General features: G+C 49.5%; 2 protein-coding genes across 13 annotated transcripts; one reads left to right on the forward strand and one right to left on the reverse strand.

The window, feature by feature from the left end:
* Window positions 1–250: 250 nt before the first annotated feature.
* SNX32 (sorting nexin 32) lies at window positions 251–12,897 on the reverse strand. Of its 12 annotated transcripts, none has more exons than XM_085010728.1 (13): window positions 12,597–12,897; window positions 4,175–4,279; window positions 3,715–3,825; window positions 3,454–3,575; window positions 3,151–3,274; window positions 2,883–2,987; window positions 2,604–2,709; window positions 2,369–2,444; window positions 2,104–2,143; window positions 1,240–1,326; window positions 949–1,108; window positions 788–873; window positions 251–614 (listed from the first exon to the last, which is right to left on the reverse strand). In XM_085010728.1, exons 1-13 carry the CDS (start codon window positions 12,696–12,698, stop codon window positions 561–563), a joined length of 1,278 nt encoding a protein of 425 aa, XP_084866854.1. In that variant the 5' UTR covers window positions 12,699–12,897; the 3' UTR covers window positions 251–560. The 12 variants fall into 12 exon arrangements, with proteins under 12 accessions (XP_084866854.1, XP_003122575.2, XP_084866851.1 ...); XM_003122527.5 differs by lacking the exon at window positions 12,597–12,897 and adding an exon at window positions 12,407–12,581; XM_085010725.1 differs by lacking the exon at window positions 788–873.
* Window positions 12,898–12,978: 81 nt separating this feature from the next.
* Window positions 12,979–14,807, forward strand: LOC146405048 (uncharacterized). The gene is given in 2 exon segments (XM_085010724.1): window positions 12,979–14,525; window positions 14,528–14,807. Coding segments are annotated over 2 exon segments (1,608 nt in total). The 5' UTR covers window positions 12,979–13,033; the 3' UTR covers window positions 14,644–14,807.
* Window positions 14,808–25,211: the final 10,404 nt, after the last annotated feature.

The raw sequence follows: 25,211 nt of genomic DNA on the forward strand, positions 1-25,211 counted from the left end.
TGAGTGTAGAGGATTTATAATCACTTTACGTGTTTATGGCAGTGGTGGCACGCCTTGAAGACGGCTCCTGGGGCCCAAGGTCTAGGTCTTGGACCTTCCACAGAGAGCCTAGCGGCTCTCTGAAAAAGAAGTGAGGACACAGCAGGGGTGTGCCCCCTTGTTCTCTTAGGATGTGGTCTCTACCCTGGTGCCCTGGTAAGCGCTATCCCTGGTGGGCCCTGGAACTGGAAGGTCAGGACAGGCAGGCCTCTTGACTACAAAACCAGGCTTTTTATTTGTGAACAGGCTGGAGACAAATGAACTGTGGGCCCAGAAGTGGGTGGAGGCTGGTCCTCAGCCCCTGAGGAGGGCAGTCAGGGGCCCCGGGCCTCCCCAGGTTGGGCTCTGCTTACCTGTGGCCAGGTATGGTGCCCATGCTGCCCTGTCCTCTTGCAGGGCCTGGCACCTGGGGGCAGGGGGTGGGGCCTGCCCCAAGAGGTCGTGGGGCCTGGCTGGTGGCTCCTGTGGTGGGAGGGCTGGGGGGCTCATCACGAGAGGCCCCAGAGCAGGCTCCAGTGGCTCTAAGGTTCCCCTTTGAGGATGACAAGGGTGTTCCGCAGAAGCAGGGTGCTGGCCTGTAGAGGAGAGAGGTTCTTGCGTGTCCCTGCCACCTTGCTGTTCTTCCCGCACCTTGGAAACTGCCCCTGCTCCCACATCGGCAGTAACCACTACTACCATCTATTGAGGCTTGGCTACCCCTTCCTCCAAGGCCCTAAGAACCTAGAGGCCCACGGGTGGGAGGCCAAACCTTTGCATGTTTGAGCTCCAGCTCCGCCAGCTCGACAAGATTCTTGCGGAAGGAGGAGACGCGGCGGGACTTGAAGTCCATGAGCTCTGGAGAGGAGAGGCATGGGGACCCTGGCAGGGTGGGCAGCCCAGTGGCAGGGGCTCCAGAGCCGCGGGCCTTACCCTGCTTGGCTGAGTCAGAAAGGCGTTCGAAGCGCTGGCAGCACAGCTGCTGGTGGCTCTCAGCGGCCCGCACCTCCCGGTTCCTGGTGCGCGCCTTGTCCAGTGCCTTGCTGGCGTTCTCGTAGTCGGCCAGCGCCCGAAGCCGCCGGTACAGCAGGTCCTGGGGCCGGCAGGTGCACAGGATCCCTGGCCCTGGCCCTTGCCTGCCTGCCCGCCCTCCCCAGTCCCACTGGCCTCCGGGTACAAGCTCTGCCCTCCGGGTACAAGCTCTGCCCTGGGGCCACCTCTCACCTTGGCTGCCTGTGAGTCTCGCGTGTAGTATCTCAGCATGTCTGACAGCTTCAGGTCCTGGTCAGAGGCCACCCGGCCCTCCAGCTTCTGAAGAGGAAGGCAGAGGCTAGGGAGGGAGCTTGCAGAGGTGCCGCTAAGGATGGCATGCTGCTGCTGTCCATCTACCATCCAGCAAGGTCCCTCGATACCCTCTCTAGGTCAAGCCCTGATAGTCAGGGGAGCAGGCCAGGGAAGGCTTCACAACGGAGAGGGCATCTGATCTGGATCTTGGGGGTGAGAGGGGAGGAGACAAGGGCCAAAGGCTTTGCGGATGTATAGCCTGGCTTGTTTTCAGGGAACCGTATGTTCAGTGGGGCACTTGGGCAGCAGTGGCCAGGTCACAGAAGGCCCCAAATGACAGCTGAGGACTTTGGGCTTTGTGCCTTGGGCAGTTTCTGGAAGGGAGAGGGTCTCTGATGGGCCTTGAGCAGGGAAGAGACGGGGTCCAACAGACATTTTAGAAAGATTGGCACCCTCCAATCTTTCTTGGAGAGGAGTTCAGGAAGTGTGTGTCTGAGGCAGGATGCTGGCCGCACAGCAGTTTGCCAGAGGCACGTGGCACATCCTTGTAAGGGTTTGCCAAGCTCAGTTCCCACCTCCCTGAACCCTCCCTGCCACAGCAGCCCCCCCCACCGCAACTTGACGCTGGATCCCTGTCTCCACCCCACCTCTTAAAGTAGTCTGGGCAGTGAGCTCAGGGCATCACTGGGCTGAAGTAGTCACTGAACTTTCCAAAATGATCCTGGAACTTGCCCCTCCCCCAGAATGCTTTCTTCCCTGCAAAGGATCATTGGGTGGCCTTTCAACACCGAAGGCAGTACTCACCCTTAACCGTTCAAAGAGCTCTGCCAGTTTGAGGAAGCTCCTAGGAGACAGAGGAGAGGAGTCAGCGCAGGGGTCTTAGGGCACGCTTAAAGCCTCCCCGCCCTTAGGCAGCCCCCTGGGAAATCTCCCTCTTCCTCTCCCAAAGCCCAACAGGAGCTTCTGCACCTCCCACCTAGAGATGATAGTAGGCTGATAGTGACCCCTCGTGGAAGGAGACAGTATTACAGGCATAGAAAGGGCAGGAAGGGCGAGAGGGAGTCCTCACATCTTTAGCTGGTTGACTTCCTGTGTTCCCAGGCTGCTCAGTGCAGCAGAGATAGGGATATAATCATCTGCCAAGCCTGCTGGGGGAGAGGCCTCCATCAGCCCCTTGCCTTGCACATCAAGCCCACCGCTGGTATTTGTGGCCATGGGCAGGGCATTTTCCGTTCCCTCCCCTGAGGAGTAGGACCTCTGGGGAGAGGGGGTGTGGAATCCAGGGGCCCCGGGGCCCTGCGTACACTTGTGAGAGTGCATGACACGGTCTGCCCGCAGGCAGGCGTCCCGGATGCGGGGGTGGTACTCCAGCAGGAAGGTCCTCTCATGCTCAAAGAACTCATCCACCTCCTAGACGAGCCAGATAGGACCCACTTACACCGGGTCCCTGGGAGCATGGCAGCCATGGATACCCAGGGGTGGCACCATCTCCCTCTAGGCCAGGCCCCACCAGTGGCTTCCCTCCCGCAGCCACCCTGGGCCTCGATCTCTGTGTGCTGTGGACCTGTGGCCCCAGGAGTCACCTTGAGTCCTGACATGCCCGTGATGAGGGCTTCATCCGCGGACTTCACGATATTCCTCAGAAACCCCCCAAGGAGCTCCTTCCTGTTCTTTCCTCGGACGCTCAGCTGCGGCACACACGGGGAGGGCGTAATGTTAGGGTTATAGGGTCGTCGCACCTCCCACCCCAGGCACATGCCGCCCGTGGAGCTGATGAGACGGAGGCTGGAGCCCACTTCGAGCCCTGCCCCCCACCTCCCGGGGTGACCCCAGCTCTCTGGCCCAGCTCACATCCTGGCCATATTCCAAAAAGACAAAGAAGTTGTGGTCTCGACGCAGGGTGGGGTGGGCCGCCAGGCGCTGCAGAAAGACTTCGTGCATCGCAACGGTCTTCTTGAAGATGGCCAGGTACTCCCTGCAGACCGCGACAGGCAGCTCAGGGCCCTCCCTCCCTGGCTGCCACCATCCTGCCCCCTCCCCTGCTGCAGCCCCTAAAAACTAAACATCCACAGGGGCACGTCGGGGGAGAAATGCTGGGGCTCTCAGGACAGGACTGGGGCTTTGTCACAGGCCAGGAAAGGAGGTGGCACTCACGCTTCCAGCTCCTGCTTCATTTTGGCAAACTCTTCCCGGGTGACGGAGCTGTCCCCCTCACCCAACTTCTGCAGCTTTTCCCTTGAAGCCTCAAAGTCTGGCCTCGGAGGGGCTGGAGGGATCTGTGTAAAGAACAGACTGGGCTGGGGACCCTCGTTGCTGAGAAGGCCATCACCCGCACCCCAAAGCCTGGCCCATCCTCACCCAAGTGCCGAGGCCGGCCCCCTGCAGCCCCCGCCCGGCCAGCCGGCCCCCCCTCACAATGAGACCCGCGTAGTCCTCGTTCTCCACGTAGGCGTCGTGTAGCCAGATGAACTCCTCATGCAGCCGCACAACTGAGAACTCGGTCTGGGCGAAGTGAGGGAGGCAGCTCTGGAAGGCGGGGAGCCTGTCACGGGTGTCTCTCCTCCCCTCCCCAAACCCCACACCCATCACGCTTCCTGGGGCCCCACTTCGGGGCCTCCCCGAACCCACAGCCCAGGGGAGGCCCATGCTGGCGCTCATGTGTCTGTGACTACCCTCAGGACGGTGGACAGGGGAGGACCTGGGGCCTTAGGCAAAGGTTATCGGAGTGTAGACAAGCCGCCCGCCTTCTCAGAGGGCGGGGGCAGGGCTATGGTGGCACCTGTCCGCCAGGGGAGCAGAGGCTGGCGAAAGCAGGCTCCTGAAGCCTCCTCGAGCAGCCACCTGAACCTCAGCCTCGCTGCCTGGGCCGCCTCACCTTGGTCTGAACAGTGAATTTCACTTTGTCCCGCTCGCTGACTGCATCGGAGATCTCCACCTGCAAGGAGCTGTCCCCCTGCAGGTTCAGGGATGTGCAGGAGGGCTGTTGGGGGGAGGGAAGGCCCTGACATGACGGACCAGGCCCCTTCGCCCGTCCTCGCTGCAGGCTGCCAGTCCTCCTGCATCATCCCACCATGCCCTGGGGTCGCCGGCTGCCCCCGAAGGGATCCTGATACGTCACTGCTCGGCTTTACCATGATGCTCTCCTAGCCCTCCATCCTCTGAAATAGGCAGAATTCTCCCAATTTTATAGGCCTGAAAGTCACGACCACCAGAGAGGTAAAATGACCTGTCCGAGATCACACAGCTGCAAAGGGGCAGGGCCAGATCCGAACAGACTCCCAACCCCGGGAACTTGCTCCGCTCCCTGCCCGGCCCTTCCCAGCTGGTTGCCACAGGTGCCCTTGAATCAGGTGTATTGTGAGCTGGCCGAGATGGTCCCACCATGTGAGGGGCTCCTGAGCCCATTCCATTCACTACTTTTAGTGCTAAGAGGCCCTGACTTTTAGGCCAAGTACCTGCATTTCTCTAAGCGAAAGGATCCCTGAGGCGCCAAAGTTACTAGTTCGTTCTTGCACTGAGTTATCTCAACAAGCATTTATTCAACACCTATTATGTCCACACCACTGTGCCAAAAGGTACTAGGGAGAAGGGTGGAGGCTTAGAAGTCACTCTCCCTTCAGGCACTGCTCGCCAGTATATAAATGGGCACCTTCCCACCTCTCACACCCAAGGCCCCTCTCTCTCCTCTCACAGGGTTTGGCACTTCATTTTTGTTTTTCTTTTTTTGTCTTTTTAGGGCTGCATATGTTAGTTCCCAGGCTAGGGATCGAATCAGAGCTGCAGCTGCCAGCCTCCACCACAGCCACAGCAACCTGGGCTCCAAGCTGCATCGGCAACCTACACCACAGCTCACGGGAACCACCAGATCCTTAACCCACTGAGCAAGGCCAGGGATTGAACCCGTATCTTCATGCATACTAGTCAGATTCGTTTCTGCTGCACCACAATGGGAACTCCGGATTGGCACATATCTGGCACGCTGTGGGAGCACTCTCCTGACTTCCAGCACCATAAATTAATTTTACTGGTCTGGAGCTTCATGTCAAAACTCTTTTGTGTCCATATTCTTTCCTTTTTAAAAACATTGGTTCAATCACAGAGTTCCCACTGTGGCACAGCAGGTTAAGGATCTGGTGTGTCTCTGTGGCATGAATTCAATCCCCTCCCTGGCACAGTGGGTTAAGGATCCAGCATTACCATAGCTGTGGCATAAGCTGCAGCTGCAGCTCAGATTCAATCCCTGGCCCGGGAACTTCCATATGCCATGGTGCGGCCATTTAAAAAAATAAATAAATAAATAAAGAAAAAAATTTCAATTATATCTCATTCATTTTCTTGTTTTTTTATTTTATTTTGTTTTTGGACTTGATGTGGGATCTCAGTTTCCAGACCAGGGAGTGAACTTAGGCCACAACAGTGAAAGTGCTGAGTTCTAATCACTAGACCACCATGGAACTCTGTGTCCCTGTGCTTTTTTTTGGCCACATCCGGGGCATGTGGAAGTTCCCAGGCGAGGGACTGAACCTATGCCAGAGCAGTGACAATACCAGATCCTCAACTGCTAGGCCACCAGGGAACTCCTGTGTTCATGTTCTTCACTGAGACTCATCTATGTTATTGAGTGCAGTGGTTCTTTTTCATTGCAGTGTAATATTCCTAGTTTATCCATTCCACTATCCATTTCATTCCACTGTTGGTGGTCATTTGGATTATTTCAAGTTTGGGGCTATTACGATAAAGCTGCCATGAACATTAAAAAAAAATTTTTTTTTTAATTTTTTGCTTTTTGGGTCCACACCTGAGGCATATGGAAGTTCCCAGGCTAGGGGTCAAACTAGAGCTGTAGCTGCCGGCCTACACCGCAGCCACAGCAATGCAGGATCCTTAACCCACTGAGTGAGCCCAGAGCTGGAACGCGCATCCTCATGGATACTAGTCGGATTCATTTCTGCTGCACAACAACAGAAACTCCCTGCCTTGAGCATTCTTGCATGTATCTTTTGAGGAACCTAAGTACTCTTTTCTGTTGGGTATGAGAACTGCTTGGTCACAGGGGAGGCAAGGGTTTAAAATGCTTTCATAGGAGTTCCCATCATGGCTCAATGGTTAACGAATCCAACTAGGAACCATGAGGTTGCGGGTTTGATCCCTGGCCTTGCTCAGAGGGTTAAGGATCCGGTGTTGCTGTGAGCTGTGGTGTAGGTTGTAGACGGCTCGGATCGGGTGTTGCTGTGGCTCTGGTGTAGGCCAGCAGCAACAGCTCCGATTAGACCCCTAGCCTGGGAACCTCCACGTGCCACGGGAGCAGCCCTAGAAAAGGCAAAAACACTAAAAAAAATTTTTTTTAATTTAAAAAATAAAATGCTTTCATAGATACTACCAAACAGTTTTCCAAGGCAATTGTACTAATGTATAGTCCTGCAGGCATGGCATAAGCAAGTTCCAGTTGCACCAGGTCCTTGCCAATACTTAGAATTGTCAGCCCTTTTATTTTAGCCATACCAGTGGAGGTACGGTAATAGCGCAGTGGCTTCACCTTGGACCCCCTGGTCAGGAATGATGTTAAACACCATTTTATGTACCTACTGGCCATTTAGATAGCTTCTTTCGTCAAGTGCCTCTTCGTGTTTTGCCGTGTCCTGCCATCCTCTTTTTAAAATCAGATCAGAGATCACTAACATGTGGAATTGAACAAAAAATGATACCAAAAAACTTACAAAACAGAAACAGACTCGAAGATTTTGAAACCAAATTCCTGGTTACCAAAGGGGAAATGTGGGGCTGGAGGGATAAATTAGGGGGTTGGTTTGGACATGTTCACACTAGTGTTTGTTTTTTGTTTGTTTGTTTGTTCTTTGGCTGCCCTGCGGCATACAGACCTCCTGGGCCAGGGATCAGATCAGAGCAGCAGCCTCGAACCAAGCTGCAGCTGGGCCAGGCTGGGGATCAAACCCACGTCCCAGTGCTCCCAAGACGCTGCTGATCCCATTATGCCATAGCAGGAGTTCCTGTTCACACTAGCATATAAAAAATAGATCAAGCGTTCCTGTCGTGGCGCAGTGGTTGACAAATCCGACTAGGAACCATGAGGTTGCGGGTTTGATCCCTGCCCTTGCTCAGTGGGTTAACGATCTGGCGTTGCCGTGAGCTGTGGTGTAGGTCGCAGACACGGCTCAGATCCAGTTGCTGTGGCTCTGGCGTAGGCTGGTGGCTACAGCTCCGATTTGACCCCTAGCCCGGGAACCTCCGTATGCCGCGGAAGTGGCCCAAGAAATGGCAAAAAGACAAAAAAAAAAAAAAAAAAAAAAAAGAAAAAAGAAATATACAGTCGATTTTTATATATTTACTTTATGTCTAGGAACTTTGTTAGGTTTGCTTTTTTTTTTTTTGATTTTTAGGACTGAACCTGTTGCATATGGAGGTTCCCAGGCTAGGGGTCCAGTCAGAGCTGTAGCTGCCGGCCTGCACCAGAGCCACAGCAATGTGGGATCCGAGCTGTGTCTGCAACCTATACCACAGCTCATGGCAACACTGGCTACTTAACCCACTGAGCAAGGCCAGGGATTGAATGCGCAACCAACCTCATGGTTCCTAGGCGGATTTGTTTCCACTGCGCCACGGCAGAAACTCCTACATACTACTTTCAATAGTTTGTGGATTCTTTGGGATTTCTTGTTTATACAACCCTAATCTGAAATAGTGACTTCCTTTCCAGTCTTCATAGCTTTTAATTCTTTTTCTTGCCTTATTATATTTGCTAGGATCCTTAGTCCAATGCAAAACTAGTGATATGATTATAAAGGAAATCCTTGACTTGTTCCTTATCTTAGAGGGAACACATTTAAAATTTAATCCAGAAGATACCTTTAGATACTTTATCAGATAAATGAAGCTCTCTTCTATGCTTGGTTTGATAAATGTTGAGTTTTATCGAATTTTTTCTCCCTTTGTTCAGATATCATATGGATTTTGCCTGTCATTCTTTCTTTGTATGTGTGGAATTTCAATGACTGATTCTTTTTTTTTTAAGCTTTTTAGGGCCGCACCCGTGGCACATGGAGGTTCCTAGGCTAGGGGTCTAGGTGGAGCTACAGCTCCAGGCGTACGCCACAGCCACAGCAGCGCCAGATCGGAGCCGAGTCTGCGACCTACACCACAGCTCACGGCAATGCCAGATCCTTAACCCACTGAGCAAGGCCAGGGATCGAACCTATGTTCTCATGGATCCTAGTCAGATTCATTTCTGCTGAGCCACAATGGGAACTCCTCTCATGACTTTTGATATGTCATGTTTTCAAAGTGATTTTCAAAGAGTTTTAAAATTTTTTCTAGTTACTATCATAATTTCTTCTTTTATCTATGACTTATTTAGAAGCTTACTGCTTAATTTCCAAATATCTTGGAATCTAGGGTTTTTTTGTTTGTTTGTTTTGTTTTTTGTTTTGGCTATGACCGCAGTATGCAGAAGTTCCCAGGCCAGGGATCGAACCCAAGCCATAGTAGTGACAATGCTGGATCCTCAACCCACTAAGCTCCCAGGGAAGTCCTAGTTATCTTTTTGTATTGATTCTTGGTTGATTCTCCTGGATCAGAGGTTACATTTTTTCTTTTTTCTTTTTTTTTTTTTGTCTTTTTAGGGCTGTACCCATGGCATATGGAAGTTCCCAGGCTAGGGGTCATATCAGAGCTATAGGTGCCAGGCTACACCAGAGCCACAGCAACGTAAGAACCAAGCCATGACTGCAAACTACACCACAGCTCACAGCAACACCGGATCCTTAACCCACTGAGCAAGGCCAAGGATCAAACCTGCATCCCCATAGATCCTAGCTGGGTTCATTACCACTGAGCCACAATGGGATCGAATAGGGGCTGTAGAGGTCACATTTATATCTTATTTCAGCTTTTAAAATTTGTTGATACTTGTTAAAGCTCAAAACATAATGTATTTTTGTAAATGCTTCATGTACACTCAAAAAGAACGTTTTATGCAGTTGTTGGGTATAGAGCTATATACAGATCAATTAGATCAAGTGACTGATCACATTATTTAAATCTTCTAAATACTTACCTTTTTTTTTTTTTTTTTTTGTCTTTTTAGAGCCGCACCCACAGCATATGGAGGTTCCCAGGCTAAGGGACTAATTGGAGCTACAGCTGCCAGCCTACACCACAGCCACACCAATACCAGATCTGAGCCATATCTGCGACCTACACCACAGCTCACAGGAATACCAGATCCTTAACCCACTAAGCAAGGCCAGGGATCAAAACTGCAACCTCATGGTTCCTAGTGGGATTCATTTCCGCTGCGCCATGACAAGAACTCCTTACCTTTTTTTTTTTTTTTAATGACCACACCCAGGGCATGTGGAAGTACCAGGGCAAGGGGTCAAACTGGAACTGCAATTGCCAGCCTACGCCACAGCCACAGCAATGCAGGATCCAAGCTGCATCTGCGACCTACGCCACAGTCTCAGCAACCAGATCCTTAATGCTCTGAACAAGGCCAGGGATTGAACCCAAATCCTCCTGGATACTAGTTCATAATCCGCTGAGCCACAGTGGGAACTCCCTGAAGTGGCTTTTTAATCTTTATAAAATGTTCCTCTTATTTCTACCGATACTACTTTCTTACAGTCTACTTTGAAATTAATAAAGCTACACCAGGTTTTTTTTTGGTTAGTGTGCTCATGGTGTATATTTTCCACTATTTTTTCAATATTTCTGAGTCTTTATAAAGTATGTCTCTTTTACCAGAATATAGTGTCTTTTAAAAATCCAATCTGGGGAGTTCCTGTCTTGGCGCAGTGGTGAACGAATCCGACTAGGAACCATGAGGTTGCGGATTCAATCCCTGGCCTTGCTCAGTGGGTTAAGGATCCCGTGTTGCCGTGAGCTGTGGTGTAGGTCGCAGACGCGACTTGGATCGGGTGTTGCTGTGGCTCTGGCGTAGGCCAGCAGCAACAGCTCCGATTAGACCCCTAGCCTGGGAACCTCCATATGCCGCGGGTAGCAGTCCTAGAAAAGGCAAAAAGACAAAAAAAAAAAAAAAAAAAAAAAATCCATTCTGGGTGTTCCCGCTGTGGTGCAGTGGGTTAATGATCTGGTTCATCTCTGTGGTTTTGATGGTTCAATCCCTGGCCCACCACAGGGGGTCAAGGATCTGGTGTTTCTACCGCTGTGGTGTAGGTCGCAGCTGTGGTTTGGATTCGATCCCTGGCCTGGGAACTTCCATATGCTGTAGGTACAGCCGAAAAAAGAAAAAAACATCCAATCTGATTTTTTTTTAATTTTTAATTTAAAATTTTTGCTTTTTAGGGCCACACCCCTGGCATAAGGAGGTTCCCAGGCTAGGGGATCAAATCAGAGCCGTAGCTGCCGGCCACAGTCACAGCAATGCAGGATCCGAGCCGAGTCTGCAACCTACACCACAGCTCACGGCAATGCTGGACCCTTAACCCACTGAACAAGCCCGGGGATCGAACCTGCGTCTTTACGGATGCTAGTCAGATTCCTTAACCACTGAGCCATGAAAGGAACTCCTGCAAATGTTTGTTTTTTTAATTGCAGTGTTTGTTCCAGTCATCACTACTGTAATTACTGATACAGTAAGCTATAAACCTGCCATCTTGCTTTTCATTTTCTCTTTGTCTCATCTATTTTTTGTTCTTTTATTCTTTCTTGACTTCTGTTAGATTACTCAATTTTATGTTATTTCACTTTTCCTATTATATTTAGATATTCATTTATTATCCTTTTCATTTCTCTGTACTTAAAGGAGAATCTTGAAGAAGGTAATGCTTACTCAAGAGGACAAGGTCTAGTAGTACTTTCAGAGTCTGGCACCTACAAAGGTTGAGGGTGGGTGCATCCATCAGTCTGGTAGTCCAGTACATCCTCGAAACACAAACCATCCCATATGATGACAGCCATAGTAATATAACAGCAAACATTTATATTTGTTCTTCCTCTATGCCAGGCACTGCTCTAAGCACTTTATATACATATTAACTAATTTAACCATGAATATGAACACAGATAAACAGTGAAACAGATGCTGTCTGTTCCATACTTTGTGTCTCTCAGCCGCTTTCACCTCTCCACAGTGCACTTGAACCCCAATTTTTTTTTTTTTTTTTTTTTTTTTGCTTTTTAGGGCCACACCCATGGCATATGAAGGTTCCCAGGTTAGGGGTCTAATCAGAGCTACAGCTGCTGGCCTATACCACAGCCACAGTAATGCCAGATCCGAGCCGCATCTGCAACCTACACCACAGCTCACGGCCACGACAGATCCTTAAGCCACCGAGCAAGGCCAGGGATCCCACCCGAAACCTCCTGGTCGGATCCGTTTCCGCTGCACCACAACAGGAACTCCTGAACCCCATTTCTTACTTCTTGGCTTCTCTGACACCCCCAGGGCAGGCTCTCCCTTTGCCCAACTGCCCCCCTGCCCCCCCGCACACATAACACACAGTCTGGCTCATTGGTGCTATAGGTCCCCAAGTCCCCTGTCTCCTTTCTGTTTGGTAACTGCTTGAGGGAGATGGGACTTCAAAGATGGACCATAGCTGCTCCATCCTGTCACAGCCCACTAATGTACATGCCTCCAATCCCTAAAAGTGAGCACTTCTGTACAACCATTCCTGGTACAAGAATGCTCAGAAACTATTTGTTGACTGAGGTGAGGTGGAAAGAATTAATGGCTTTACGATTATACAAACAGATACGCAAGTGAAGCCATCATTTCTGAACAGGATTCCCCACACTTTGGGAAAAGAGGAAGGCACTCCAGCCCCTTCTCAATCCTTAACATCCTTGCCTTTTCTTTCCCATTAAACCAGCATGACTCGGTCCTGGGGAGGGGAGAAGTAGGAGCGATGGGGCCTTTTCTGTTAGGGCAAAGGTAAAGATGCCTTCTTTGGCATCCTCACCAGTCCCCATGCAGATGCCATAGAGGCGCCCCACCCCTTGCTCAGGTCTCTTCTTTCTCTAGCTCACGCGTGCGCGCGAAAACACACATCACCACCACTCCCTGACTGGGTAGCACTGGGTACCACGGAGTGAGGGGAAGGTTGGGAGGGGGTTTGCATCCTTTCTCTACCTTGCTCTCCTTCCCAGCCTCTTGATGCTCCTCCATCACTCTCCTCGACTATAGCACACAAAGATGCCGCCGCAGGCCACTGCCCGCGCGCTCCCGCAGTTTGGTCCTCGGTAACTCGCCTGGAGGAACAGACTGAGTAGGGACCCTATCTGATGACGGTGGCACGCTCCCCTCCCTGCCCAGGAGTCACCTGGAGTAGGGCGTGGTTCCCTCGCCTTTCTCTCGCAGCCGCGCCTTTTGATTGGGTAGCAGGTTTACTGTGCGGGACGCCATTGGCTGTAAAGCCTGTCATTCCCTTGCCCAGGTCCCGGCTTTTAAGGGGGCAGTGGGGAACTGAGAGGGCCGGGGACAGGCGACAAAGTGGGTACTGGAGTCGGGGGGGGCTCCAGGGTCGCAGAGGTCTCGTGTCACGTTAGGCCCCGCCTCAGGCTTGCGGGTTGCCGTCCTCCACCGCTCTGGGCCGAGGCTTCCAACGGCCTCGCGCGGTCTGCGCGTGCGCACTCGCCCAGTCTCGCGCCCTCTAGGCGGTGGGCGGGGCGGCGGGCCAGCGGGCCGGGTGGGAGGCGGGGGGTGGGGGGTGGGGGAGACGTGGTGGGGGTGGCGGACTAGGGACGAGGGTCGGGGCTAATGTCTGTCAAGAAAGGGGTTCCGTTTGTCTTTCCTCCCTGGGACATGAGGGAGTGGAGGGGTAAGCCGCACAGGGCAGCGAGGGGGCGCGACAAGACCCGCGGCCAGAGCCCCCGAGGCCAGGCCTGGGCCCGCGGGCGGTCGCTGCTGGAGCCAGGAAGTAGAGGGGCGCAGACGACGCGAGAAAAATTGTGGATGCCCTGGAACGGGCTCATCGTGATCGGGAAGAGAATGGAGCTCCTGGGTAGAAATACGCAAAAGCCTAGGATGTGGGACCCGAAGCTTGAGTCTGAGGACTCGAGAGTGGAAGATGTGGAGAAGACAGCCTTGAGAGGAAAATCAGGCCGGAGTCAGGGTGCGAGACGAGGGCACAGTGTAGCCAGTGCATTACAGGCTTCCGCGGGTTTGGGGAAAGAGCGCTCAAAGAAGATGTGGGGAAAGCAAGAAGTCAGACACAAAATCGAGGCTGAATCTGAGAATGCCGGGACAACGCCAGGGCCTAGGAAGGGGTCTGGGTTTAAAGAGAGGTTGAACTTTACTGGAGGGAGGACCAGTGGTGAGGACTTGAGATCCAGAGGCAATGACCTAGGGCAGAATGAGGAGGAGCTGAGGTCTGGTGGAGAGAAGCTGAGGCTGAGTGGAGAGAAGCTGAGGCTGAGTGGAGAGAAGCTGAGGTCGAGTGGGGAGAAGCTGAGGTCGAGTGGGGAGAGGCTGAGGTCGAGTGGGGAGAGGCTGGGATCGAGTGGGGAGAGGCTGAGATCGAGTGGGGAGAGGCTGAGGTCGAGTGGGGAGAAGCTGAGGTCGAGTGGGGAGAGGCTGAGGTCGAGTGGGGAGAGGCTGGGATCGAGTGGGGAGAGGCTGAGATCGAGTGGGGAGAGGCTGAGGTCGAGTGGGGAGAGGCTGGGATCGAGTGGGGAGAGGCTGAGATCGAGTGGGGAGAGGCTGAGGTCGAGTGGGGAGAGGCTGAGGTCGAGTGGGGAGAAGCTGAGGTCGAGTGGGGAGAAGCTGAGGTCGAGTGGGGAGAAGCTGAGGTCGAGTGGGGAGAAGCTGAGGTCGAGTGGGGAGAAGCTGAGGTCGAGTGGGGAGAAGCTGAGTTCAAGCAGAGAGAAGCTGGTGTTTAGGGGAGAGAAGCTGGGGACTAGTGGAGAGGATTTGAGATCCACTGGAGATCAACGTCCGTCAAGTATAGAGAAGCTGGGATCCAGTAGGGAGAAGCTGGAGAGTAGTGGAGAGAAGCTGGAGGGTTTAAGAACGGGGAGCATACAAGAAGAGAAAGTTGAAAACATGGTAGAAGTTACTGATGATGAAAGATTGATAGAAATTGTGGATGCTGAGATGGAAATGCCTTTCAAAAAGGTAGAGGAGAATGATGAAGAGCTAGAAGAGACTGAGGAAGGGGTGGAGGCTGAAGAGGATGCCTTAGAGGGAGTGAATGATAATACTGATGAATCTGTTTCTATGGAAGAGAAAGAGAATATAGATGAAGGTACCAGTGAATGAGACGGATGAAGGATTTAAGCTAAAGAAGGAAGGAGAAGCAGATAGGGAAAGTATTACAAGTCAAAGAGGAGAAATTAGAGCCAAGCAGGTTATTGATCCTCAAGGGGTAAATAGGAGAGAGAAAGGAGAGCATCTGAGCCTAAGAGGAGAGAGAGTAGGATTGAAGAGCTACTGAGAGTGAAGGCAGAGACCAGGACCAAAGGAAGTGGAGAAGAGTCATAAAGAGGGAAATGGAACATTTTGAGAAGAAAGAGAAGACTTGTTAGTCTGTTGATAAGAAGAGGAAAAATGGACATTGGTTTCTTGGAAAGGAGCTATGACTCAGGAGCTTGAAGGGAAACAGTTGAGAAGTGGATTCAGGATGAGCTAGGTTTTAATTTAACACGTGACTGGGCTTATGAGACGTAGGAGAATGCCTAGCGAGAAAAACAGAACATCGCAGCAGGGCTGAGGGCGGGGTCATGAAGTTGTGGAAGAAGATGTGGGCTGCTGTAGACAAAGTCAGTTTCTGAAGGAGGCCACTAAAGAAGAAGGAGGGACTCTGAAGTGACAAAAGCAGAAGCAGAGAGAAGAAAATAAAGAAGTGAAGAAAAAAAGTAAGCAGCCCAATCCCATAGTAGTGATGGGGTTTATCAGATTTTACAGTTATTTCCTCCACTGTTTCTGCCCTCTCCTTTCCCATGCAGTCCGTTTTACAATCTAATGGGACAGACCTCTCGAGGGGCCCTGTCTATCTGGACCAGTTGTATCCAGAATGATTGCTGGGCATCACTATTTTCACCACTTCACCAGCATCACCATTTCCACAAGTTCCTCTTATCTCCACGTCAACTTTGAATTGCTGATACTCCATTTGAAGTTGGTCTCAATCATTTTATTTTTTTTTTATAATATCATTAATTTTTTTTTTTTTTTTGGTCTTTTTTTGCTATTTCTTGGGCCACTTCCGCGGCATATGGAGGTTCCCAGGCTAGGGGTCGAATCGGAGCTGTAGCCACCGGCCTACGCCAGAGTCACAGCAACGTGGGATCCGAGCCGCGTCTGCAACCTACACCACAGCTCAAGGCAACGCTGGATCGTTAATCCGCTGAGCAAGGGCAGGGACCGAACCCGCAACCTCATGGTTCCTAGTCGGATTCGTTAACCACTGCACCACGACGGGAACTCCTCAATCATTTTATTTATTATTGCTTCCATCTTTGACTTTTAATTAATTATTCCTCTAATCACATGGACTTCTCCCCCTTATTTCTGTCTCCTTTGGGATTTTCTTTTATGTCTTCTATGGGTGACCCATCATCCACTCTTACGCCTAGGAAGAGAGAAGACTCCCTGAGTACCTACTGTTAAGATGTCAGTATCAAGACTTGGCCTTTTAGGAGCTTCCTGGTGGAGCAACAGTTTATAGATCCGGCATTGTCACTGCTGTGGCTGGGGTTTGATCCCTGGCCCAGGAACTTCCATATGCTGTGGATGCAGGGGGGGAAAAAAAGACTTAGCCTGGTAGATCCTGTTTGTCTCTTGGGTAGGAATCTAAGAGGTGGTGAAAAACAGTCATGGATTGTTAGGATGAAAGGGATTACTTCTCCCCTTCTCCTCTACATATATATGTTCTTGTATTTTTAGGGCTGCACCCGTGGCATATGGAAGTTGCCAGGATAGGGGTCAAATCGGAGCTGTAGCTGCTAGCCTGTGCCCACAGCCACAGCAACTTGGGACCCAAGCCGTGCCTGTGACCTACACCACAGCTCACAGCAATGCAGGCTCCTTAACCCACTGAGCGAGGCCGGGGATTGAACCAGTGTCCTCATAGATACTAGCCAAATTTGTTACCACTGAGCCATAATGGGAACTCTCTCCTCCACCTACTTTTTATTTAAAGTCTATAAACATTTCTAAGCAACAGAAACTTTATCATAAGTCTCATAACATAAATTTACAATAGCCTCATGTTTTTAGGTTCTTTTTTGGGGTTTTTTGGCTGTGCCCAAGGCATGCAGAAATTCCTGGGCTGCCACAGTAGTGACCTGAACCACAGCAGTGACAATGCCAGATCCTTAACTGTTAGGCTTCCAGGGAACTTCCAACCTCATGAGTTTTTTTGTTTTTGTTTATTTTTATGCAGCATATGGAAATTCATGGGGCGGGGGTTGAATCAGAACTGCAGCTGCAGGTCTACACCACAGCTATAGCAGCACCAGATTTGAGCTGCATCTTCGACCTACATGAAGCTTGTGACAACCCAGATCTTAAACCCACTGAATGAGGCCAGGGATCGAACCCACATCCTCACAATGTCACGGTCTCATGTTTTTTAATTGTTAAATTTTCCACACACGCTTTCCTAATTTCCCCCAGTCTCCAAAAGATCTATAAACTCCATGCCATATTTTTGTCAGAAGAGTCAAATTTATCAATTCCATTTTTTCCCCTGGCAATTTCCTTCTCGGAGTCCTTTGTCCTTTAGGTTTGAGAGGCTAGAGAGACTGCATTCTAGGCTTCTTTCAGAGCTGATTTCCTGAGCTTCTGTTTTTCTGTGTTGGTTCTCCTACTACCTGGATCTTAGGTCATCTTCCTCTTTCTTGTTTTACAGCCTCATTTTGGGAAATCCCATCATCTAATAGCATCCAGAGAAGGTGACCTTAAGAGGTAAATTTTGTGACACCTTATCTGTCTGAGAATATTGATTCTTCGCTCATATTTGACTGATAGTTTAACTGGGTATAGGATTCTAGGTTGGCTGTGTTTTTCCCTTAAATTTTCAGAGATATTACCCCACTCTCTTCTAACTCCCAAGTGCTGCTGTTTATAAGCACAGTTTTGTTCTTCTTCTTTTTTTTTTTTTTTAATTCTATGGCTCTGACCTGTTTTTCTGCCATATGTAAATGATTTGTTTTCTGCTATGCCATGGCCCAGGCTGCACTCTCATCCTATTTTCTGTGATTCTACTACTGTGTGTTGAAGTCTGAATTATATCCTTATCTTTTTTTCTACTTTTATCACCTCTCTTTTTGTTCTACTCTCTGGATAGAAAATCTCATTAACTTTATCTTTTTATCCTTTCTATTGGATTATTTATTTATTTATTTATTTTTGGACTTATTTATTTATTTATTTTTGGATTTTTTATTTTAACTTTTTCTTTTTTTTTTTTTTTTTTTTTTTTGGCTGGGAGGTTCAGTGTCTTGCTGAGGGATCTCAGTTCCCAGACCAGGGAATGAACCTATGAACCTACGAATCTATGAACCTGGCCTGCAGCAGGAAAGGTGCCAAATCCTAACCACTAGACCCCACTAGACCCCCAGAGAACTTCCCTTGATTTTAACTCTCTTTTTCACTGATTGCTTCTTCTTCTCCTTCTTTTTTTTTAATTTAAAAATTTTTTTTACATATAGCATTTCTGGTTTTGTTTCTGGTGCATATTCTCTTAGCTTTCTGAGGAGTTTTCCTTTTTTAAAGTCTTCTGTTTTTCACATTGTTGCCTGTGAATTCCCTTCCCCTTTTTCTGGTATGTGAAGGGTGTGGGGGGGTGTGAGTGTGTGTGTTGCTGGAGATTTTCCTCACATGTTTGATCTTTGGCTGTCTATTCATATTTAGAAAGAAAATCCTAAGCAGAGATAATTGGGCCATCAATTAAGATGCCCTCATTCTAAGGCAACTGGAGCAAGCAGGGTTTTTGTTTGCTTGTTTGTTTGTTTTGTTTTTAATTTTATGGCTGCATCCGTGGCACACAGAAGTTCCTGGGCCAGGGGTCAAATCCAAGCCACAGCTATAACCTGTGCTGCAGCAGTGGCAACACCAGATCCTTTAACACTGTGCCAGGCTGGGGATCGAACCAGCACTTTTGCAGTGACCTGAGCCACTGCAGTCAGATTCTTAATCCACTGTGCCATGGCAGGAACTCCAGGAGCAAGCAGGGTTTTTTATTGGGTACCCTCAAGAGTCAGAATCTGAGGGTCACATGGCAGGGGCCATTCAGTGCCTCCAGAGATGACTCTCCAGTCTCCTGTCTGGGGGTTATTTGCGTGGCCACCACTGTGGCGGTTCTGGCAGCAGGGCAGGGGGGACAGGGTTGTGGAGCTCAAGATCAGCATGCGTATTTTCACCCGGTCCTTTTGTTTTCAGCTCAGTGCTCACCACTGCCTCTGGTTCTGCCCGGTGGCCCTGAGTCGATGTTTTGCAGACTCACTTTCTCCAGAGAGTAAACCGTCTGATATCCCGCGAGGGACTGTTGCTAGGCTAAGAAGGACTGGAAAAGGGATCTGTGAGTTTAACTGCTTTAGGTGCAGGCTTTTAATCAGTTTCCCTGTTTTCAGCTCCCTGCCTTTCTTCCACCTGAGGTATCTGGTCCCCGCCAGTCCTGAACTTTTGCAGAGGACAAGTAGAGTGAGCCGTTACTCTTCTGGCTGATATTCTCCTCTTTAAGTCCCAGCTTCCCACACTCTGCTAAGTTAGTTCCCTCCATCTCCAAAAGTTTGTTGACCTCTCTGTTCCACTGTTGTCTGCTCTCCTGCCCTCTTTGTTTTTATAGTTTTATACCATATTTATTCCTTTGTTTACATCTTGGTGGGGTTTGGGGATAAACAGATATACTTATTCAATCTGCCGTTTTTTAATAGCCTCACCTGTGGCGTATGGAAGCTCAAGCCAGGGATCAAATCTGAGCTGCAGCCGTGACCTACACCAGAGCAGCAGCCACTGCAGTTCCTTAACCCTCTGTGCCACAGGGGGAACTCTGATCTGCCATATTTGACAAAAGTCTCCTCTGTTACCTTCTCATGGTTCTTAACTGAATTCTCAAAGCGTAACCATAGGAATTTCCGTCGCGGCTCAGCAGAAACAAATCTGACTGGTATCCATGAGGGTGCAGTTCCATCCCTGGCCTCGCTCAGTGGGTTAAGGATCTGGTGTTGCTGTGAGCTGTGATATAGGTTGCCGATGTGGTTCGGATCTGGCGTTGCTGTGGCCGTGGGGTAGGCCAGTGGCTGGAGCTCCAATTGGACCCCTAGACTGGGAACCTCCACATGCCAGGGCTGCAGCCCTAAAAAAAAAAGAGAAAAAAAAGTAACTTGAGCATACTTTGCTCTTTTCTTTATGAATTTTCCATTATGCAAGTGGCTAACACAATGAACAAATAGCCTGTGCTGTTGTACTACTGCTGCCACGCACAACCAACTGTCCCAAACCAGTTATAGTAAACGTGCTGTAATGTCTCTCATCTTAAACAAAACCTCTTCTGGCCCCACATTCCCCTTAGGCTACTGTCCCATTTTTCCTCCTTCCTGTGCTAGGCACCAAAGTGGCCTCCAAAGATATATTCCTGTCCTAGCCCCAGGAACATCACCCATGTGGTGGAAGAGTGAATGTTACCTTATATGGCTAAAGGTGCGATTAAGTTAAAGGCCTTGAGATGATTTTATTCTGGATTATCTGGTGAGCCTGACATGCCACCACAAGTGTCCTTGTAAGAGAGAAATAGGAGATCAGACACACACGGAAGAGGAGGAGGTGCTGTTGCAGCCACAAGTCAGGAATGTTAATAGGCACCAGAGGTTGGAAGGGCAAAGAATGGATTCTTCCCTAGAGCCTCTGCATCCAGTGTGGCCTCTGCCAGTACCTCGCTTTTGGCCTCTAGAACTGTGAGCAAATACATTTCTGTTCTTTTAAGCCACTCAGTTGGTGGTAATTTGTCATAGCAGCACTAGGAAACTGATACACTCCCATCACAGCAAAATCCCTCCAAAAGTTACCGTGTTTACTTCTTCATTCCTTTTATCCAACTTTTTGTTTTGGACGTTTGTAATATACACAGAAAAGTTGAAAGATTGTAGCACCAAGCAACTAAGTAGTCTCTTCTAGATTCAACAGCTGATGAAAGTTTACCCTATTTGCCTTATCTCTATATATTTCAGTGCGTATCTCCTAAGAATAAAGACATTCTTGAGTTCCCTGGTAGTGCAGTGGTTTAAGGATCCAGCATTGTCACTACCACAGCTTGGGGTACAGCTGTGGCTCCAGTTCACTCCCTGGCCCATGTACTTATACATGCTATGAGTGTGGCCAAAAAAATCCTCCTGCATATCCATAATATTTAAGTAAAATTCAAATGTTTTAAATTTAATAAATTAATAAAATTTAAAGATAATTCCCTAACATCATCTAATGTTCAATCTACATTCAAATGTCTTTCCTTGTTCCCCCCCCCCCAAAAAAATATATATATATATATATTTTTTTTGGCTGTACCCTCAGCATGTGGCAGTTCCCGGGCCAGGAATGAACCTATACCACAGCAGCAACCCAAGTCCCTGTGGTGACAATGCCGATCCTCAACCCACTGCACCACAAGGGAACTCCCCCAAATATCCTGTATAGCTTTTTTTTCTTTATAGCTTTTTTTCCCTTGGCCCAGGATCCCATCAGCCCTCATATATTAAATGTGATTGTTAATGGAGTTCTTATCACGGTGTCGTGGCACAGTGGAAACAAATCCGACTAGGAACCATGAGGATGCATGTTCAATCCCTGACACTCACTAAGTGCATTAAGGATCTGACGTTGCCAGGAGCTGTGGTGTAGGTTGCATACGCAGCTTGGATCCTGCGTTGCTGTGGCTGTGGTGTAGACCAGCAACTAGCTCCAATTCAACCCCTAGCCTGGGAACTCTTTTTTTGTTTGTTTGTTTTTTCTTTTTAGGGCCACACCCTTGACACGTGGAGGTTTCTAGGCAAAGGGTCAAAGTGGAGCTACAGCTGCTGGCCTACACCACAGCCATAGCCATGCCATATGCGAGCCACATCTGCGACCTACACCACAGCTCATAGCATCACCAGATCCTTAACCCACTGGGCGAGGCCAGGGATGGAACCCTCAATCTCATGGTTCCTAGTCGGATTTGTTTCCGCTGTGCCATGACGACGCCACGATGGAAACTCCTGTTAACCCTTTTTAATCTATGTTAATCTCCCTCTTATTTTGTTTTTAACAACTTTGACTTAATGAATTCTGGCCTGTTATGCTTATAAATGTTCAACATTCTAGATTTATCTGATTATGTTCAAATGATATCATTTAGTCTATTCTTCTATCTGCTATAGTTCTTTTCTTTCTTTAATGGCCGCACCGGCAGCATCTGAAATCTCCCAGGCTAGGGGTTGAATTGGAGCTGCAGCCTATGCCACAGCCACAGCAATAGGGATCTGAGCCGCATTTGCGACCTACACCACAGCGATGTCAGATCCTTAACCCACTAAGCGAGGCCAGGGAGTGAACCACATCTTCATGGACGCTATGTCAGATTCTTAACCTGCTGAGCCACAACAGGAACTCCTGTTGTAGTTCTTGTATACTCAAAATTGGGGCTTTAGGAATTCCAGCCACGGTGTAGTAGATACAGAATTCCACTGCAGTGGCGCAGGCCACTGCAGAGGTGTGGATTAAATCCCCAGCCTGGCGCAGTGGGTTAAAGGATCTGGCATTGCCGCAGCTGCCACTCAGATTCCATCCCTGGCCCAAGAACCTCCATATGCAGTGGGTGTGGCCCTAAAATTAAAAAAAAAAAAAAAAAAGTGACTTTCAGCCCTGGTTTCTTTCTCTGGAGCATTCATCTGAATCCGAGTTTCCCCTTCCATGGTGGCGTACTGTCTGTCTCCCCCCCTGGCATATAAGCTCCATGAGGGAATCAAGGTGCATCTGTTGGGTTACCTGTTCTAGTCCACTAACCAACACGCCATCAGCTCTCAGCTTGCATTTGTGGTGCGAATCTGTAGGAACCAATCCCTCACCCTCAGTGACTTTACCCGCCTCCGTTCTATTTAACATCTACTGAGAAAATACGCTGTTCCTTATGTTGGAGACATGGCTTGGATCCTCCGTGTCGGAAATTGAGACACATGAACACCAGGTGATCGCGACAAGGCTCTTTGCTTCTGCAGAAGCGCGTGGGTGCCCAAAAAGTGCACGCTTTGGAGTTCCCATCTTGGCTCAGTGGTCAACGAATGCGACTAGGAACCATGGGGTTGCAGGTTCCGTCCTTGGCCTCGCTCAGTGGGTTAAGGATCCGGCGTTGCTGTGGCGTTGCCATGAGCTGTGGTGTAGGTTGCAGACATGGCTCGGATCCCACATTGCTGTGTCTCTGGCGTAGGCTGGTGGCTATGGCTCCGATTCGACCCCTAGCCTGGGAACCTCCATATGCCGTGAGAGCGGCCCAAGAAATGGCAAAAAGACCCCCCCCCCCCAAAAAAAAGTGCACACTTAGAAGAAAAGACCCTCCCTATTTATCCCTAATGCCTGATGTATGTATCCCTTTCCCATGGGTCAGGGCAGAGCGCACATTCTTCTTGGTTGGCTCATTTGAAACAAATTTTTACTGGAAGAAGAGGGAGAGAGGAGGGGGTTGCAGGAGGGCGTTTCGTTTCAGCCAAAAGGGGAGCAAAAGGGAGTCACCAAGATTTCCTTTGATAGAAAAGACATTATGTTCCTTTCCACACTTGGAATATCTTACATTTTTTGAAGGCCCAAATGCCTGAAAGTGTCTTATTCCACACTTGCCTTGGCTTGTCTAGGTATAGAATTTTCCCTGCAGTTGGAAGGCCTGCCCTTTTGTTATCTCCCTTCAAGCCCGGCCATCAAGGGTTCAGATCTGTTTTATGCTCAAGCCACTGCACATGACGAAGTGTTCTGTGTACGTGGCCTGCTTTCCTCTCCTTGTCTCCATTATTTTTGCTGATTTATTGGTCAGAAATTTATAGCCAGTTCTTTCTTCCCTTCCCTGGGAACTCTGATTACATAGTTAAGACTGTGAAGTAGAGATACTGGGTGTGGACAGAATTATAAAGATAAGCTTGAGGATTCCTACTGTGGCTCAGTGGGTTAAGAACCTGACGTAGTGTCCATGAGGATGTGGGTTTGATCCTTGACCTCGATCAGTGGGTTAAGAATCGGGCGTTACTGCAAGGTACAGTGTAGGTCGCAGATGTGGCTCAGATCCAGTGTGGCTGTGGCTGTGGCGTAGGCGGATTGACCCCTGGTCCAGGAACTTCCATATGCCACAGGTGCATCCTTAAAAAGGAAAAAAAAAAAAAAAAAAAAAAAAAAAAAAGCTCCAGAAGGCTCAAGCCTAGCAGTAGAATCTTTTATCTTTTCCTTTTTCTTTCTTTCTTTCTTTTTTTTTTTTCCCTTGGCTTTTTAAGACCACACCCATGGCATGTGGAGGTTCCCAGGCTAGGGATCCAATTGGAGCTACGGCTGTCGGCCACATCGGAGCCGTGTCTGCAACCTACACCACAGCTCACAGCAACACCAGATCCTTAACCCACTGAGCGAGGCCAGGGATCGAACCGCAACCTCATGGTTCCTAGTCAGATTGGTTTCTACTGTGCCACAATGGGAACTCCAGAATCTTTTTAACAAATGAGTATAGCTAATACTTACTGAATTCTTGTAACGATCAGAATAATTTCATAGGCCCCATGCTGAGCCCTCTACAAGTTCTCCATCACTTCATCCTCCTAACACTTTCATCCTTCTAACAATTCTGAGACAGAAACTCTCACTCTATCCGCAACACCCACGAGAAACTGCCCAGGCCAGGCAGCCTGACCCCAGACCTGCACTGGAAGCTGCTGTGCTGAACTGCCTCCTCCGTTCTCACCCGCCAAGTGCCCCATCCCTGCTGCGGGCCACAGCGAGGCAGCCATCCTTGCCCGGGGCGGGGAGCCAGGCTGCCGAACAGCGCTTCCATTCATGCACTGAAGGCTTGTTGAATGGGCGCTTCAGAGGCAAGTTTTTAAGAGCGTCAAATGCCAAGAAAACAATGATGTTTATTTTCTCTCCCAGATCTCTGCCCTCCCAAGATCGTCCACTGCTGGCTGCCTCTGGTGATTATCTGAGCACCAAGAAAGTGTTGCCTCTCTTCTGAGACACCTGCACGGCCACAAGGTCAAGACGGGCAGCTTTCCGTGGTGTGGGCCTCTCCGACTGCGCTGCATGCTGTAGGAATTGGGGACCAAGTAATGAGACTTGTTCTCTGGCTGGATTATATTTGCTCCCGGAGCATCTCACGCATTCCACTGACGTCACAGAAGAAAGAAGTGAAGCTGGAGAAACCGTGACCCCCCTGTAAGTGGCGATATTTTCAATCATCTGGGCAGCTAGAAATGTATGTGTATCAAACACATCCTTTTTTACTAAGCTTAACCCACATGTACATGTTTTAGGGAACTGAGGGCTCCTGAGTGATTTTATGTATTATAATTATTTTTTCCTTGCCTAGTTCCAAAAGTCCCTGTTTCTAGCAGGTGGTATTAAAAGTGACATTATTGAGTTCCCTGGTGGCCTAGTGGATCCAGCGTTGTCACTGCGTGTCAAAGGTTCTGTCCCTGACCCAGGAACTTGCGTGTGCCGCGGGCCTGGCAAAAAAAAAAAAGTCTCATCATTGTTTGGCTTTTGTTCAAATGCCCTCTTGTTCCCAGTTAATTCATTCAGCCCCACTGAACACTTAGCCTGTGCTGGTTGGTAATGCGAGCCCAAGGCACCAGGTTCTCGCCCTTGGCCTCCTGTCCACCTCTTGTCGAGACAGTTGTCTTAGTCAGTTACCCGGCACTGTGAGGTAGGCTCGAAGGGACCCATGTGCTACCGTGTGTTGGGACGTGCAGGGGAGGGGGGGAGCCTGAGTCTG

This window comes from Sus scrofa, chromosome 2, assembly GCF_054392235.1.
Source record: "Sus scrofa isolate SSC_HxYL_T2T_F1_AM1 chromosome 2, Sscrofa_HxYL_maternal_Yorkshire_Landrace_v2.0, whole genome shotgun sequence".
NCBI classification, from domain to species: domain Eukaryota; kingdom Metazoa; phylum Chordata; class Mammalia; order Artiodactyla; family Suidae; genus Sus; species Sus scrofa.